The 14,163-nt window shown below is 45.1% G+C and overlaps 1 protein-coding gene, 1 non-coding gene and 1 pseudogene across 2 annotated transcripts; 1 reads left to right on the forward strand and 2 right to left on the reverse strand.

Annotated features, from left to right (window-relative positions):
• LOC136469607 (probable L-ascorbate peroxidase 8, chloroplastic) overlaps positions 1–562 on the reverse strand; it is a 42,227-nt pseudogene extending 41,665 nt beyond the window's left edge.
• A 1,235-nt stretch (positions 563–1,797) lies between these two features.
• LOC136473009 (beta-galactosidase 11-like) lies at positions 1,798–6,442 on the forward strand. Its single transcript, XM_066470708.1, has 14 exons — positions 1,798–2,198; positions 2,351–2,463; positions 2,608–2,674; positions 2,774–2,866; positions 3,060–3,203; positions 3,459–3,553; positions 3,670–3,775; positions 3,909–3,993; positions 4,089–4,560; positions 4,676–4,785; positions 4,881–4,990; positions 5,092–5,301; positions 5,381–5,526; positions 5,627–6,442. The coding sequence occupies exons 1-14, from the start codon at positions 1,887–1,889 to the stop codon at positions 6,108–6,110; spliced, it is 2,547 nt and encodes an 848-aa protein (XP_066326805.1). The 5' UTR covers positions 1,798–1,886; the 3' UTR covers positions 6,111–6,442.
• Positions 6,443–10,192: 3,750 nt separating this feature from the next.
• Positions 10,193–10,264, reverse strand: TRNAP-UGG (transfer RNA proline (anticodon UGG)). Its single transcript has one exon. It is a non-coding gene; the product is annotated as a tRNA-Pro (tRNA).
• Between the last annotated feature and the right edge of the window lie 3,899 nt (positions 10,265–14,163).

A 14,163-nucleotide genomic window follows, 5' to 3' on the forward strand; every position in this document is an offset into this window, starting at 1 on the left:
TACTCCTCCTAGGTCTCTGTCTCACCAATATCTAACAGTAAATCAAGCCTAGCAATCAAGCGACATAACTCAGATCTAGCAACATCAGGTTTATAGTCCCAGTTATGCACAGAACCATCAGAATTGTAAGCAAGCCTAGACTGAACCCTAGCAGCTTGATCAGTTTTTTTCCTACAAAATTTCTGGCGCCTCTTTTAAGTGGCCAGTGCCAGCAGAAGATCTAGCAGACAACATATGCTTACACATTTTATAGGTAGCTTTAGTGCAAATCTGTCTACCATTCACAGTCTCATAGACCTCATCAAAATCAGCCCACAACAGATTTACGCTTACCAACAGAAGAGGTACCAACAACAGATGGAGATGAGCTATTGGAGGCGACCGGGGTCCCAGTCGTCGTCGCCCCTTCATCACCGCCGCCGCCGCCGCCATCTAGATCGATCGGAGCAGAGCCGCTACTGACATCGATACCGAACAACGCAACAGTGTCCTCACGGGTATCATCGTCGTCCTCGCCCTCGGGGGCCAAACCTGGTGGCAAGATGACATCGTCTTCAGCCATGGCGCCCTCGTCGTCATCCTCTCCAGCCCCGTTCCTCAACGGTGCGCGGGGCCATCTTGGTCGCTCTATGCCACAGCTAGAGGACGACGCATAAGCTACCGACCTGCGCAAAGAGAAGAAAAAAGGGTTAGGGTTAGGGTTCATACCTACGCAACCAGAGCCCGGTGCCAGAGAAAGAGAAGACGAGGGCCACCTAGAGGAAGATGACACACCGATTAGCAACGACGGCGAGCGACAGAGGGGGGATAGACGGGGACACGAACTCACACACATCACCGAGATCTAGAGGGGAGAGAGGGAGAGGGAGAAGGGAGAGGCAGAGAGGGAGGGATCAGGGTCACGGAGGAGGAGAAGGGAGCGTCATCGCCGGCAACAGGCGGATCGAGGTCGGGGTCACCGGAGTCGGGGAGGACAGACGCTAGCAGAGGAGACCACGATGCGCGAGGCGAGAGCGAGACGAGAGAGCGGCGCAGCGGGTGGGGAAATGATTTAGTGTTTCGGGGTGAGGGGAGGGAGCGTCGCAGCCTCCCACTTATATATGAGGGGGGGTAGGCGGGGGCACGGGGCCGCAGCCGCGGGGAGCCGTTGGGGCTGGCTGGCCGACTGGGCTGGGGGATAACGGGCCACTGCCGGGCTGGTCGTTGAAGGCCGAGCCATGCCGGGCTGGCACGCCATGCCTAGGGTAAGGCCCAGGCCCGGCCTGCTATACCGGGCCGTGCCAGCCCGGGCCCATACGCCACCGGGGCGGGCCGTACTCGTGTCAGGCTAAATTTGCCCGCTTCGGGTCGGGCCGCCATGCCTCGGACTGCATGGGAGGAGCTGACTACCACAATTTAGCACAACATTCAAATGACAACAAGAGGTAACAATTCCGCAATTACATCGCCACAAACTGCAGCTTATGAGGTCGCGTCCATAACCGAAATGGTTTCTCTTTAATCTGCTGCCATTCTCTCCCTCTCGCGGACGCATGCTGCCATCAGAAAGCACACCAACAAAACCCAGCGCGTACGCGCACGCGCGCGGCGGCAACCGTTGCCTGCCTGTGTCGTGGCTGGAGTGGTGGTCGGTGCTGTCGCAGCAGGCGTTCCCCCGCGCGCGCGCCCACGCGTCGGTCTCCTGGAACCCGCCCGCGGCGCCCGGCGTTCCCGGGCGGCCGCTCACCCCCCCGCTGCGGCCTCCGGGCCCCTCCCTTCCCGCGCCCTTCCTATTTCAGGATCGCTACTACTAGGGGCCGCGAACCCCTAGCCCTTAGTCTCTCTCCCCTCCTCGCGCCCCTCGTCCGCTGTCCCGTCCCGGTCTCCCTCCCCCGTCCCCCGGACGCATGCATGTCGACATGTCCCACCGCGTCCGGCTCGCCGCGGCGGCAGCGGCGCTCGTCGTGGTCGCCGCGCTGGCGCTCGTCCCAGGCGCCGCGGCGGCGTGGCAGCTGACCAAGAACGGCACCGTGGTCAGCTACGACCGCCGCTCGCTCATGATCGACGGCCGCCGGGAGATCTTCTTCTCCGGGTCCATCCACTACCCGCGGAGCCCGCCGGACATGTGGCCGGAGCTCATCGCCAAGGCCAAGGAGGGCGGGCTCAACACCATCGAGACCTACGTCTTCTGGAACATCCACGAGCCCGAGAAGGGACAGGTACATACCGCATCTCTCGATTCGATGATCCGATAAATCGATGCGCGTGCGAAACAGGAGAATGAGAATGCTAGCTCATGGTGATCGACACGCCCGATCCATCCATCAATCGGTTAACGCACACACACCTGCGTTCCTTAATTCCCTTGCAGTTCAACTTCGAGGGGCAGTACGACATGGTGAGGTTCTTCAAGCTGATCCAGGAGCACGACATGTTCGCCATGGTCCGGCTCGGGCCCTTCATCCAGGCAGAATGGAACCATGGGTTTGTTCGTGTGCCTTCCACATCTCTTCCTTCATTGCTCTGTACCAATTAGCATTTGGTATGATCTTCCAAAGTCTTTCCATTTTCTTCTGTTCTGACTTAACTTTTTTCATTTCTTTTTGTTCTGTACCAATTCTTTGTCAGAGGACTGCCCTACTGGCTAAGGGAGATCCCTGACATTGTGTTCCGGACGAACAACGAGCCATACAAGGTACGTGATCACTATCTATCTGATAACCAGAACAGCTAATTGTGCATGAGGCAAATGTCAGCCATGATGATATGTGATCTGTTGATTTCTTTTACGCAGATGCACATGGAGACGTTTGTGAAGATCATAATAAAAAGGCTCAAGGATGCAAACCTTTTCGCGTCACAAGGAGGCCCCATCATTCTAGCACAGGTTATAGTTAGACAGTCAAAACTGTTGTAGCAGCCTCTTCCTCTTGAGGTTCTTTTTGGCCTGGCCTGATGATGAACAATGCTCTAGCTATACATAATCCTTTCTGGCTTTTTGGCCTGGCCTGACGGACAATTATCTGGTTATTAAATATGTTCCTTTGTAACAAAATGTTTGTGCCCAAATCTCGAACCAGATTGAGAATGAGTACCAGCATTTGGAAGCGGCGTTCAAAGATGAGGGCACCAAGTACATCAACTGGGCAGCACAGATGGCCATCGGCACCAACATCGGCATACCATGGATCATGTGCAAGCAGACCAAAGCTCCTGGTGATGTGGTAACTTTCATTTTTTTATACCGAATATATATGTTGTGCTTCCCTCTTCAACAAACTGGGGTTAATCCTTATAGGCTTAGCATTCAGATGACATTTTAGAGTTTGAGAATAGCAAACTTCAGTAGTTGTTACTCTCAAACTAACAAAATGATAGCCTTTTGAGCTAAATTTGTACTATTTTTTTATAAGGAAATTTGCACTGCTTTAAAAAGATACCAGCAATAACACGCTGGGTTTTTTTTTCTTCTTGTGTAGATTCCTACCTGCAATGGGAGAAACTGTGGAGATACATGGCCAGGTCCAATGAACAAGAGCTTGCCCCTCTTGTGGACTGAGAACTGGACAGCACAGTAAGTTCTTTCTCCAGCAATAGTAATCCACTAACTTACCTTTGCTCAACAAGCTAGATCACTATCCATAGGAACCTTCATCGTAAATCAATCATTTTCTTGGTGTATGTAAACAGGTACAGAGTCTTCGGTGACCCACCATCCCAGCGTTCTGCTGAGGACATTGCGTTCGCGGTGGCGCGCTTCTTCTCCGTGGGCGGTACTATGACAAACTATTACATGGTACTCAACAGTAGTATGAAAAGAAATAACAAAAAGAAAGCTCAATGACACTTTTAGGATGAGACAGTAACTGTTGTCGTTGTCGCTGAACCGCACGGTTACATTACATATCTTTGTTTGAAACTCTGTACAGTACCATGGTGGAACAAACTTTGGAAGGACATCTGCTGCCTTTGTGATGCCAAAATACTACGACGAGGCACCTCTCGATGAATTCGGTGAGACGCCGGCCGACGTTGGCAGTAGCTGATTGCGATCGATCAGTTGCTAGTTTTCCTTTTGTCAACTCTGAAGATTGATGGACTATATTCAGGTCTGTACAAGGAGCCTAAGTGGGGCCATCTGAGGGACCTGCACCTGGCGCTGAAGCTGTGCAAGAAGGCCCTGCTCTGGGGGACGCCGTCGACGGAGAAGCTGGGCAAGCAGTTCGAGGCGAGGGTGTTCGAGATACCGGATCAGAAGGTGTGCGTGGCGTTCCTGTCCAACCACAACACCAAGGACGACGTGACGCTGACGTTCCGGGGCCAGTCCTACTTCGTGCCGCGGCACTCCATCAGCATCCTCGCCGACTGCAAGACCGTCGTCTTCGGCACCCAGCACGTGAACGCGCAGCACAACCAGAGGACGTTCCACTTCGCGGACCAGACGACGCAGAACAACGTGTGGCAGATGTTCGACGAGGAGAAGGTGCCCAAGTACAAGCAGGCCAAGATCAGGACGCGCAAGGCCGGCGATCTCTACAACCTCACCAAGGACAAGACCGACTACGTCTGGTACACCTCCAGGTGCGCGGTCGCTTGCTTGCTTGCTTCAAAGCTTCAAGCTGGTAGGTGGTGTCATGTATGTTTGGGTGTTCTGAGTGTCGATCCCTGCCTGCCTGCCTGCCTGTGTGTGCAACAGCTTCAAGTTGGAGCCAGACGACATGCCGATCCGCCGTGACATCAAGACGGTGCTCGAGGTCAACAGCCATGGGCACGCCAGCGTGGCGTTTGTCAACAACAAATTCGTAGGTAATACAACTTGGTTTCCAGACTGCAGCAATAGTTGAGGAGCTAGAAAGAAGCTGAATGAACTCCACTGTATGTATATATACATGTGTGTGCAGGATGTGGGCACGGGACCAAGATGAACAAGGCGTTCACGCTGGAGAAGCCCATGGAGCTGAAAAAGGGCGTGAATCACGTCGCCGTCTTGGCATCGTCGATGGGAATGATGGTGGGTGTGGATTGTTAGATTCATCTGTGCATATGCCGCATCGGAGAGCATTGTTCTTGCTTGAGATCAGGCTCCGATCCGGTTGGAAACGATTGTTTCAGGACAGTGGCGCTTACTTGGAGCACCGTCTGGCCGGCGTCGACAGGGTGCAGATCACGGGCCTCAACGCGGGCACGCTGGACCTGACGAATAACGGCTGGGGCCACATCGTCGGCCTCGTCGGCGAGCAGAAGGAGATCTACACCGAGAAGGGCATGGCCAGCGTCACCTGGAAGCCGGCCGTCAACGACAAGCCGCTCACCTGGTACAAGGTGAACTAGCTCATCACGACAATTGTTGGTGTGTTTGTGCGCGCTTCTCTGTTAACTTTGCTGCGTGTGTTTTTGTCAGAGGCACTTCGACATGCCGTCAGGAGAGGACCCGATCGTGCTGGATATGAGCACGATGGGCAAGGGCATGATGTATGTCAATGGCCAGGGCATCGGCCGCTACTGGATCTCCTACAAGCACGCCCTCGGCCGGCCATCGCAGCAGCTGTAAGCTCTAAGCTCTTACTAGTAATTTGCTGTAATTCTTAGGTTTTGTCAACTATATATATATAAGCATATATGCTGATATGCATGCGCGCAAGGGCAGGTACCACGTGCCCCGGTCCTACCTGCGGCAGAAGGATAACGTGCTGGTGCTGTTCGAGGAGGAGTTCGGGCGGCCGGACGCCATCATGATTCTGACGGTGAAGCGCGACAACATCTGCACCTACATCTCGGAGCGGAACCCGGCGCACATCAAGTCGTGGGAGCGCAAGGACAGCCAGATAACGGCCAACTCCGACGACCTCAAGGCCCGGGCGACGCTGACGTGCCCGCCCAAGAAGCTCATCCAGCAGGTGGTGTTCGCGAGCTACGGCAACCCCATGGGCATCTGCGGCAACTACACCATCGGCAGCTGCCACACGCCGCGCGCCAAGGAGGTGGTGGAGAAGTCCTGCCTCGGCCAGCGCATCTGCACGCTGCCCGTGTCCGCCGACGTCTACGGCGGCGACGTCAACTGCCCCGGCACCACCGCCACGCTCGCCGTGCAGGCCAAGTGCTCCAAGAGGTCGCCCAGCGCCGCGCAGTAATTCAGTCGTCGTCGGCTTCGGCTATGCGGTCTGGATGCTGCTGTACCATGGGACGATGATCTGACCGGAGACGTCGTCACGTCGTCGATCGGATCCATTCGTGGCTGGGTGGGGAACAGATTGTCGGTTGTCGCTGTAAGCTTTATACATACGTATATTACCTCTATCTATAGGAATATATATATAGTGTTCATTTGATGAGCAAACATGTATGCAGATGTCGATTTGGTGTTTAATAATAGCAATAATATATAGCCTAGTGGACTAACTGACAAATGTATTATTGGTGTACCTGACATAATTCCTTACTTCTGAATCTGAGTTTATCTCTACTTAATACTCTCTCCGCTCCAAATTATAAGCTACTAGCAAATGTGCCCGTGCGTTGCAACGGGAGAAAATCAAAACTTTTACCTCTACTTAGTTACTAATATGTATATTTTGCATTTAATCCATCGGCAATGAAACAATAATTACATTAGGACATTGACCGTCTATAAAAGTGCAATTTAGAATAATGCTAGCTAAATTAGCAAATTCCTTATTTCGTGCAAAATCAGTAGAAATATATAAACATACTTAATTATCCATGAAAGAGCGGAAAAGTTTAGTGGGAAAGAGGAATCCCTGCACGAAGCCCGCCTCGCTTGCTAGGGCTCTGCCCTAGCGGCCGCGTCTCGCTTCGCCGTCGCTATCGTCGTCGGTAGCTACCTCGCAGCATCCACCACCTCCTCCCCACCCCCTGCACCTTCTCCTCTCGCCTCCCCACCCCAACAGGTTGTCGTGGCCGCCTCGCCGCTCGGCTACCACCACGACCGCCTCCCGCGGCGCACCAGCTAGGTCATAATAAGAATAATTTTTATTCTTAATCAAATTAGATCAATAATTTAGTAGTAGGAATATTTGATTATTAAGGATTATGGATGAATGAAGGATCCAAAGACCCATAATATTGTGTTTATTATTATTATGTTTATAAAAAATCATGAGAGAATCGAGAAAACAAAGATGACATGCAAAATAAGAAGGGAAAGGGCATGAATGGACTTGATAGTCCAAAAAAGAAAAGAGAAAAAAGAAGAAGAAAACAAAAAGAGGAAATCAGGAAAAGAAGTGGAACAGATATTGAAATAAAAAATGGATCGAATATGGTAATTGATCGGAGATAGTCTAAAAAAACAGAAAAAGGCCGAACAGATGACGGAATAGGAAAAGAAAAAAACCGAATTTACCATACACAACCCAATATGTAACTCATATGAGCACGGGTTATATATATATATATATATATATATATATATATATATATATATATATATATATATATATATATATATATATATATATATATATATAGGGAGAGGCTATTCAATAGCCGGCTACAAAATAAGTTATTCTGTAGCCACCTCCATTTACTATAATTTTATATACTAATTTATCATAATATAAATACATATTTACGATAGTTGGGTTACTATAACACATGGGGATATTTACCATAACGTTATATTAAACCACTTAGTAAGGAGTTACTATAATCTCGTAAAATAATATAGTAAAAGCGAACGGTGCACGCGGCTCACTCCACGGGCTGTGGATACGGATGACCCAATTCCAGATCGGCGCTCGTTTCGCTCAGCTTCCATGAACACTCCCTCCTACTTCTATTCCATTAATTACGACTCGGACTCGTTTTTCTTTTTTTTTCCATGCGAGATACTCCGTATTCGTGAACGTTCGGAGGGAATAGAAGTTCGATGTAATTAATACAAGTCGTCTGCATGGCTCCAGCGCTTATATTAATTAATTAATAATATATTTCTTCTCTTTTTTTACTTTTATAGTAGTCTATCAATTTTCTTTTTATATTATCAACATATTTTTATATATGTTACGCTATTAGTTTGTATCTCTAAGTTCTTAATATAACTTATACGTCTAACTTTACATCTAAGCCATTCATCAAGTTATATATCTAAGTTATACATAAAAGTTTTATGTATATTTTTTTAGCTTTTTGGGAAAGAAATTATGTTGATAAGTTTGTTCCGCGACATATTATACATAAAAGTTATGCGTGTCACGTAGTAAGTTATATGTATAAGTTATGTGCGTAACTTTGTCAAGTTGAAGGTATACGGTAAAGTCATGTGTGTAAGTTATATGTATAAGTTATCTCTTTAAATTTGTTCCAGAGGTTATACATAAAAGTTGTGAGTATAACTAGTATAACTTTGTAACTTTCCAAAAAGGAAACGTTGCAGATTTTTTTTGACAAAAATGGAAAGCTTTCCAAAAAAAATGGAAAATTGCAAAAAAAAAATTTGCCAAAAAAGGAAAGTTGCGGGGTTGTCTGATCGTTCACCACGTTCGCTTTTTAGCCAGCCCGGGAAGAAACTCTCCATTGTCCGGTAATTAGAGGGAGACGACAAAAAAAAAAGGATGGACGAAAAAAAATGCCCAAAAAATTTGCCTCTATATTATTAGGTATAGATATAGATTCTAACTTTCTTGGAGAGACAAAATATCTTAATTTTTTTATCAGTCATGTGCGAGAATAACTCTATTTTCTTTTTTTTCTATCGGTTTTTTGTTTCCCAATTTTTCCACCGCTAGTTTTTTTTGTTTCATGAAATTTTTTCCACCACTAGGTTTGGGTTTTTGTTTTCTAATTTAAGAGAATATATATTTTTTCATGGGCAGGTTAAGGGAATATGCTCACACAAAACAAATGCGAAAACAGAGTAAAATGGAGAACAACATGAGCCTTTGGACAATTGACAATTGTTTCACCACCAAGTTATTTTTGCATCTTTTTTTATCAGATTAAAAACAAAATTTGTTATATTAAAACTAGATTCAGTTTATTTAAAAAAACCTAGGTTCTATGAATTGAGATGAGAAATTTGTTGTCCAATTCGGTCTAAATAAATACACCCCAGGCTATACCCATACACTAGTGCAATCCACGACGAGGGTTGTCACATAAAAGTTAAAATAGGTCTCATTATAAATATTAGTGAACAAACCGGTCCCTAACACATCTACGATGAACTTCTCACCGACTTAGATTAAACTTTAGAATTACAGGCTTTTATGAATTCTCAAAGGAAGTCACCGAACTTGATATTTAACTATATCAACGCATGGATATTATGGGAGTTAAAGTTATGATTATGTTCGTGCTTTGCAATAGAAGGAAAAAAACTTAAGAATATGTTTCTATTTTACACAAACTTAATAGGACATTATAATATCATTGCCAACATTGACTTAAAGTAAAGATTCATATTCATTATTAAAAACGCATATGGAAAATTAATGAGTAAATTTTATCTCTTAAAGTTTATAGAAATGAAAAAAACATAACACATATGTAGGGGGCGAGCATCTCCTTTTTGGTTTTTCATGGCATTTCTTTCTCCTATTGCAACGCACTGCTATGTTTGCTTCGCCCATCATCATTTCTCACTGCTAGTTTCTCATCGCACTCTAGTATGATAGTATCCCCTGTCCGTCTTTCGCTCTTGCCATTCACACATTTCTAATCCAAATTTAATATAGGATCATGTTTCCGATCCAAAACTAGCACAATCCAAATCTAACGCAAGACCATGTTTCGAATAGCACGTATCTAGCCATGGCACAGAGTCTGGTTCGAAAATGCGTTAGAATATATGAGTATATGATATAATTGTTGTATAAATCTTAGAGCCACAAATCATTCAACTGACCGTGTTAGAACATATGTCACAATTGTTGTATCAATCTCAGAGCCACAAGGCATTCAAGTTTCTGCATAATAAGTTGTATGTTCCGTTATAATACACATATATATTTGCTAGTGATTCAAGAAAAGCTAAAAAACAATATTTGAAAAGGAGAAGCAGAGAAACGCAAAAAAAAAAAACCCCCGGGAATGTCAGGTGATGATTCAGAAAAATCTGAAAAACAATATATTTGAAACGAGAAGCACAGGAACGCCACGGCAACGTTACGTTCTTTCGGGTGTATACGCCGGTCCCTTGATTAATAATGTTTGATATTTAAAAAAATCAATTAAAACAAAAGAGGGGCAGTGTGGGGCGTTGCGAGAATCGAACTCGCGACCTCTCGCACCCAAAGCGAGAATCATACCACTAGACCAAACGCCCTATGTGTTAATAGGGCAATTAGATTTTATTTATCCGTAAGTAGTCAGCAAGACCACAAGTCCACAACTGCTTGCTGTTTGTTTCTTCGATACTCCTATAGTCCTTTGTGCGAACTTTTTAGGGCCTGCGCCCTGCGACTTTGGACCCCACCTATTTGTGCGCGAGGATTAGCTGCAACTGCGAGTGCTTGATGGAAATGGCGTGGCGTGGTATTGGGTCGTAATTCATGGATTTGATCCACAATCAATCTATCTTGTGTGTTTTTAATTTTCTAATCGCGGATAATCTGTACATTTCTACGACCAGTCTTCATATTTGTAGGGTAATGGGTAGCGTATCCGTGCGTTGCTACGAGATAGCTAACATTTTATACTTAAAACATACGAATCACACGATAAGATAACAATACTGTAAAAATTAAATACAAATGTTAAAGTGACATTTAATTCAAAAAACAAAGTGTGTAAAATTAACACAAGTCACGAAGAGCGCGGCGTCACAGGCTCACAAACTCTACTTTATAGATCTTTTTTGTGATGTGGCTAAGATAATGTTTTATATTGGTAGAAAGAAATCTCCGATATCCATTTCTTTCGTGCGCAAATAAATCCATGAATAAGTTCTGCCGCATCTCCATACCATCCTGTAAATATGTTTGAGTATATATGTAAATATTAGTACCTGTCACATGGCTAATACTATACTATCTTATCTTGTTTGTAGGTGTTAATCTTGTCTTCCAATGATGCACGAGAACAATTATTTTTCAGTGTAGAAATCAATAAGGGGTCGTTTGGATTAATAACTTAAAGCAAACTAATACAGAAATGATCTATATTTTTCTTCCATACATCAACATCCTCTCATCCAGAAAAGGTTGCAAGGTTTGTGGATTAATAACTTGGAGCAAACTAATACAGAAAAATGGTTATCATGGTAAATTCCTGCTGCCTCCTTCCTGTCAATTAAAGGGAATCCATTGCTAGTTTCTTTTTTCACATCTAAAAGATCAACTTTATTTTCTCCCAATTTGAGTAGAAGAGTTATCTTGCTCTCTTCATGATGAGGACCTTGGTGGTTCATCAGCAAAACTTGGGCAATTAGCAGACAAAGCTGCCCTAAATCAAGTCTGTAAAGCAAAGTCATCAGATACTCTCAAGCATTCGCCAGATGATGAATAGAAGGGGAAATAGTTTATTTACAACCCAGGCTACTCGATGTTCATGTTTTACTACTTAGAAACGTATTCAGGAAGTGCTTTGACTTTTGAAAAAAAAAGTGGTGGGCACATGTGGCGATTTGCATACATCCCCTGGTTCTCAAATGCAATCTGAAAAGGAGAGGCATGGAGTTGGATACTTGCTGCTGCAAAAGCATAGCCGAAACTTATAGGGAACAAAATTAAGGACAGCTTTGCAACTCATTTGGCAGCTTTGCAGCTCATGCATAGCTGAAACTTTTAGGGAACAAAATTAAGGACAATACTCTCTGTACTGTATATATCTATACTCTGACAAAAATTTATAGGGAACAAAATTAATCAAAGGAGAATTATTAAACTGAGAGCTAGTTTCTATACTGTATATATAGGACAATACTCTCTGTACTGTATATATCACCCGAACATGTTAAACTGAGAATTATTAAACTGAGAGCTAACTGAGAAGTACTAAACCGAGAGACTATTCTAGTTTCATAAACATTCTCAGAAATTTGGCAACAACTAACAGGATGTTTATTAGAATGTCCCCATAAAAAATAAAACACTAAACCCAGCTATAGCAATGCAAATTTATGTAAGAAAAATACAGATCATTTCTGAAGCTCTTACAGAGAAGCTTCAGCTAGTATATGTGTGTCCTGGTAGTCTGATACAGATTAGGTTGTCGATTCAGAAAAAACAAAAATTATCATTGAAACTATATAAATGGTGGAAAAACATACATATTATCTGAGAAATTGCAGTTGATCATCAATCGCCATATATTCAGTATATACTCATTGGATCCAACATAATGTTTGGTTGAACATGTTCGGGTGATCTAGCTCAAATATCTAGAAAGAAAAAAGACACAGATTAGAACAAAACAAATGGTAAAAACCGCAAGCACATTTCTCTGGGAAATTTTGACAAACACCTCCCCTACGTGGCTACTGAACCTACTTGAATGCCAGAATGCCCATTTGTGAGTGGTGCTACAGGGCACATCTCTTCCAAGGTCATGAAGTCCCTAACGTACGAGCGAACACTGAAGTTGGAGATGTCATATATGAGCAATACATGATGCCAGAATCGAAGAGGGAAGAGGGTAGATCTTACTAATCCAGGAGGTGAAGCAGATCAAACCAGGAGGTATGCTTGCTGCTGCCTCTGCCTTCTCGAACAGTAGGCCGGTCGGGCCCAGCCACCGCGGTGCCGCCTCCCGCATGTGGCGTGCCGGAGCCTACCATCCCTCTACCTCCACGCCCGTGGCTGAGCCCGTAGGCTCACGCCGCCACCTCCCCGGTGCTCGGCTACTGCTAGCTGCTGTGCCCGGTGGCCCCATGCTCACGCTCGCGGCCACGCACCACCACCACCACCACCACCGCCTGCCCTCGGCGCTCGTCGGACGCCGCAACTGCCTGCTCGGCCGAGCCACCAATTCAGCGATTGTTTTGGTACAGATGGAATTGACCGATGCTTCCTTTTTACAGAGCGTTGATTGGGGGAAGGGGAAAGAGTGCTGCACTTTATGAGATTGGAGCCTTCCTTTTAGACAGCGTTGTCATAAACGTGGATGGAGCAGAGAGGCGTGGAATCAGGAGACTACAGGCGGAGGTTTCCTTTTGGTTCATCCGGCGCGATGTTTCCTGTTGAACGCGCGCGGGGTGGCGAGGTTGGAGCCGTGGTATCGCATGGACAGAAGGGAAGAGCGACACCAAAAAAAGTCACACCAAAAAATTGTCTTACTTTTATTCTTTTTAGTTGTAGGAGATACCCGTGCGTTGCAATGGAAAAAAATATACCACGATAGTGTAAATATGAGCGCATTAAATTGTTACTAAAAAATAATAAATGTCCATGCGTTCTTTTAATATCTCTAAAACATGAATTACCATGAAGAAACCAACATGTTGCTATACTTTGGAACCGAATCACACACAGAGCTTTAGAACTAGAGGAACTGAATGGACGATTCCGACAAGCAGTAGAACAAGAATAGTAAGGAGTAGGGATACCATTGGCACCCTTTGCAGTATCTTGTAGCCTGGTATGAATCACTCTGCATAATAGACAATAGCAAAGCAATGCAGCAATGAATGAGGTGATGCATCATTGCGCTATAATATATGCTAATCAAGTACTAAAACATTAATAATATGAGCAAGAGAAACTGAATTTGTGAGACTTACAGTCCAGTATGTGAACAACCTAGTATTGTTGTCTAAATAGAGGTCAGGGCTAACCGACTAAACCTAACATCACATAAATGACAGACACTTAAAAGTTGCAAGCGACTGCTGAAAATGGCCAACTTTTACTTGACACAAGTATGTGCATAAGTACAATTTGCCACCCCAATGCTATTGCACCATAACATCACTATATATGAAAAAACAATTGTAGCTCCAATGTTCAGAACAAGGTTGTAATCCAACAATAGAGCCTTTTTTCTCTATCGTACCATGAGTTATGTATTTGATTAAGAGGAAGCAGAGTTTAAACAAATACAAACTCTGGTAATCCAAGGATTACCAAACAGATAGGGCCAAAGGAATACAAACCATTACAAAACAGGGACACTAAACTACGACTGATGTAAGAGCCGCCAGAGTTGTCTGAAGCCTGCCATATCCCAAAGAGTTCCTTTGTCGATCATATCCTAAAGCAGCCACACCACTGTCCTGGTTTTGTTGCT

The sequence above is a fragment of the Miscanthus floridulus genome, chromosome 8 (genome assembly GCF_019320115.1).
Source record: "Miscanthus floridulus cultivar M001 chromosome 8, ASM1932011v1, whole genome shotgun sequence".
NCBI lineage: Eukaryota > Viridiplantae > Streptophyta > Magnoliopsida > Poales > Poaceae > Miscanthus > Miscanthus floridulus.

What these genes read in the sequence shown, in the direction of transcription:
- LOC136473009 (XM_066470708.1), top strand. Translation starts at nt 1,887, where the DNA reads ATGCATGTCGACATGTCCCACCGCGTCCGGCTCGCCGCGGCGGCAGCG. An exon ending in GCCCCATCATTCTAGCACAG is followed by an intron (nt 2,867 to 3,059) that starts GTTATAGTTAGA and finishes ATCTCGAACCAG; the next exon opens with ATTGAGAATGAGTACCAGCA. An exon ending in TGTCAACAACAAATTCGTAG is followed by an intron (nt 4,786 to 4,880) that starts GTAATACAACTT and finishes ATGTGTGTGCAG; the next exon opens with GATGTGGGCACGGGACCAAG.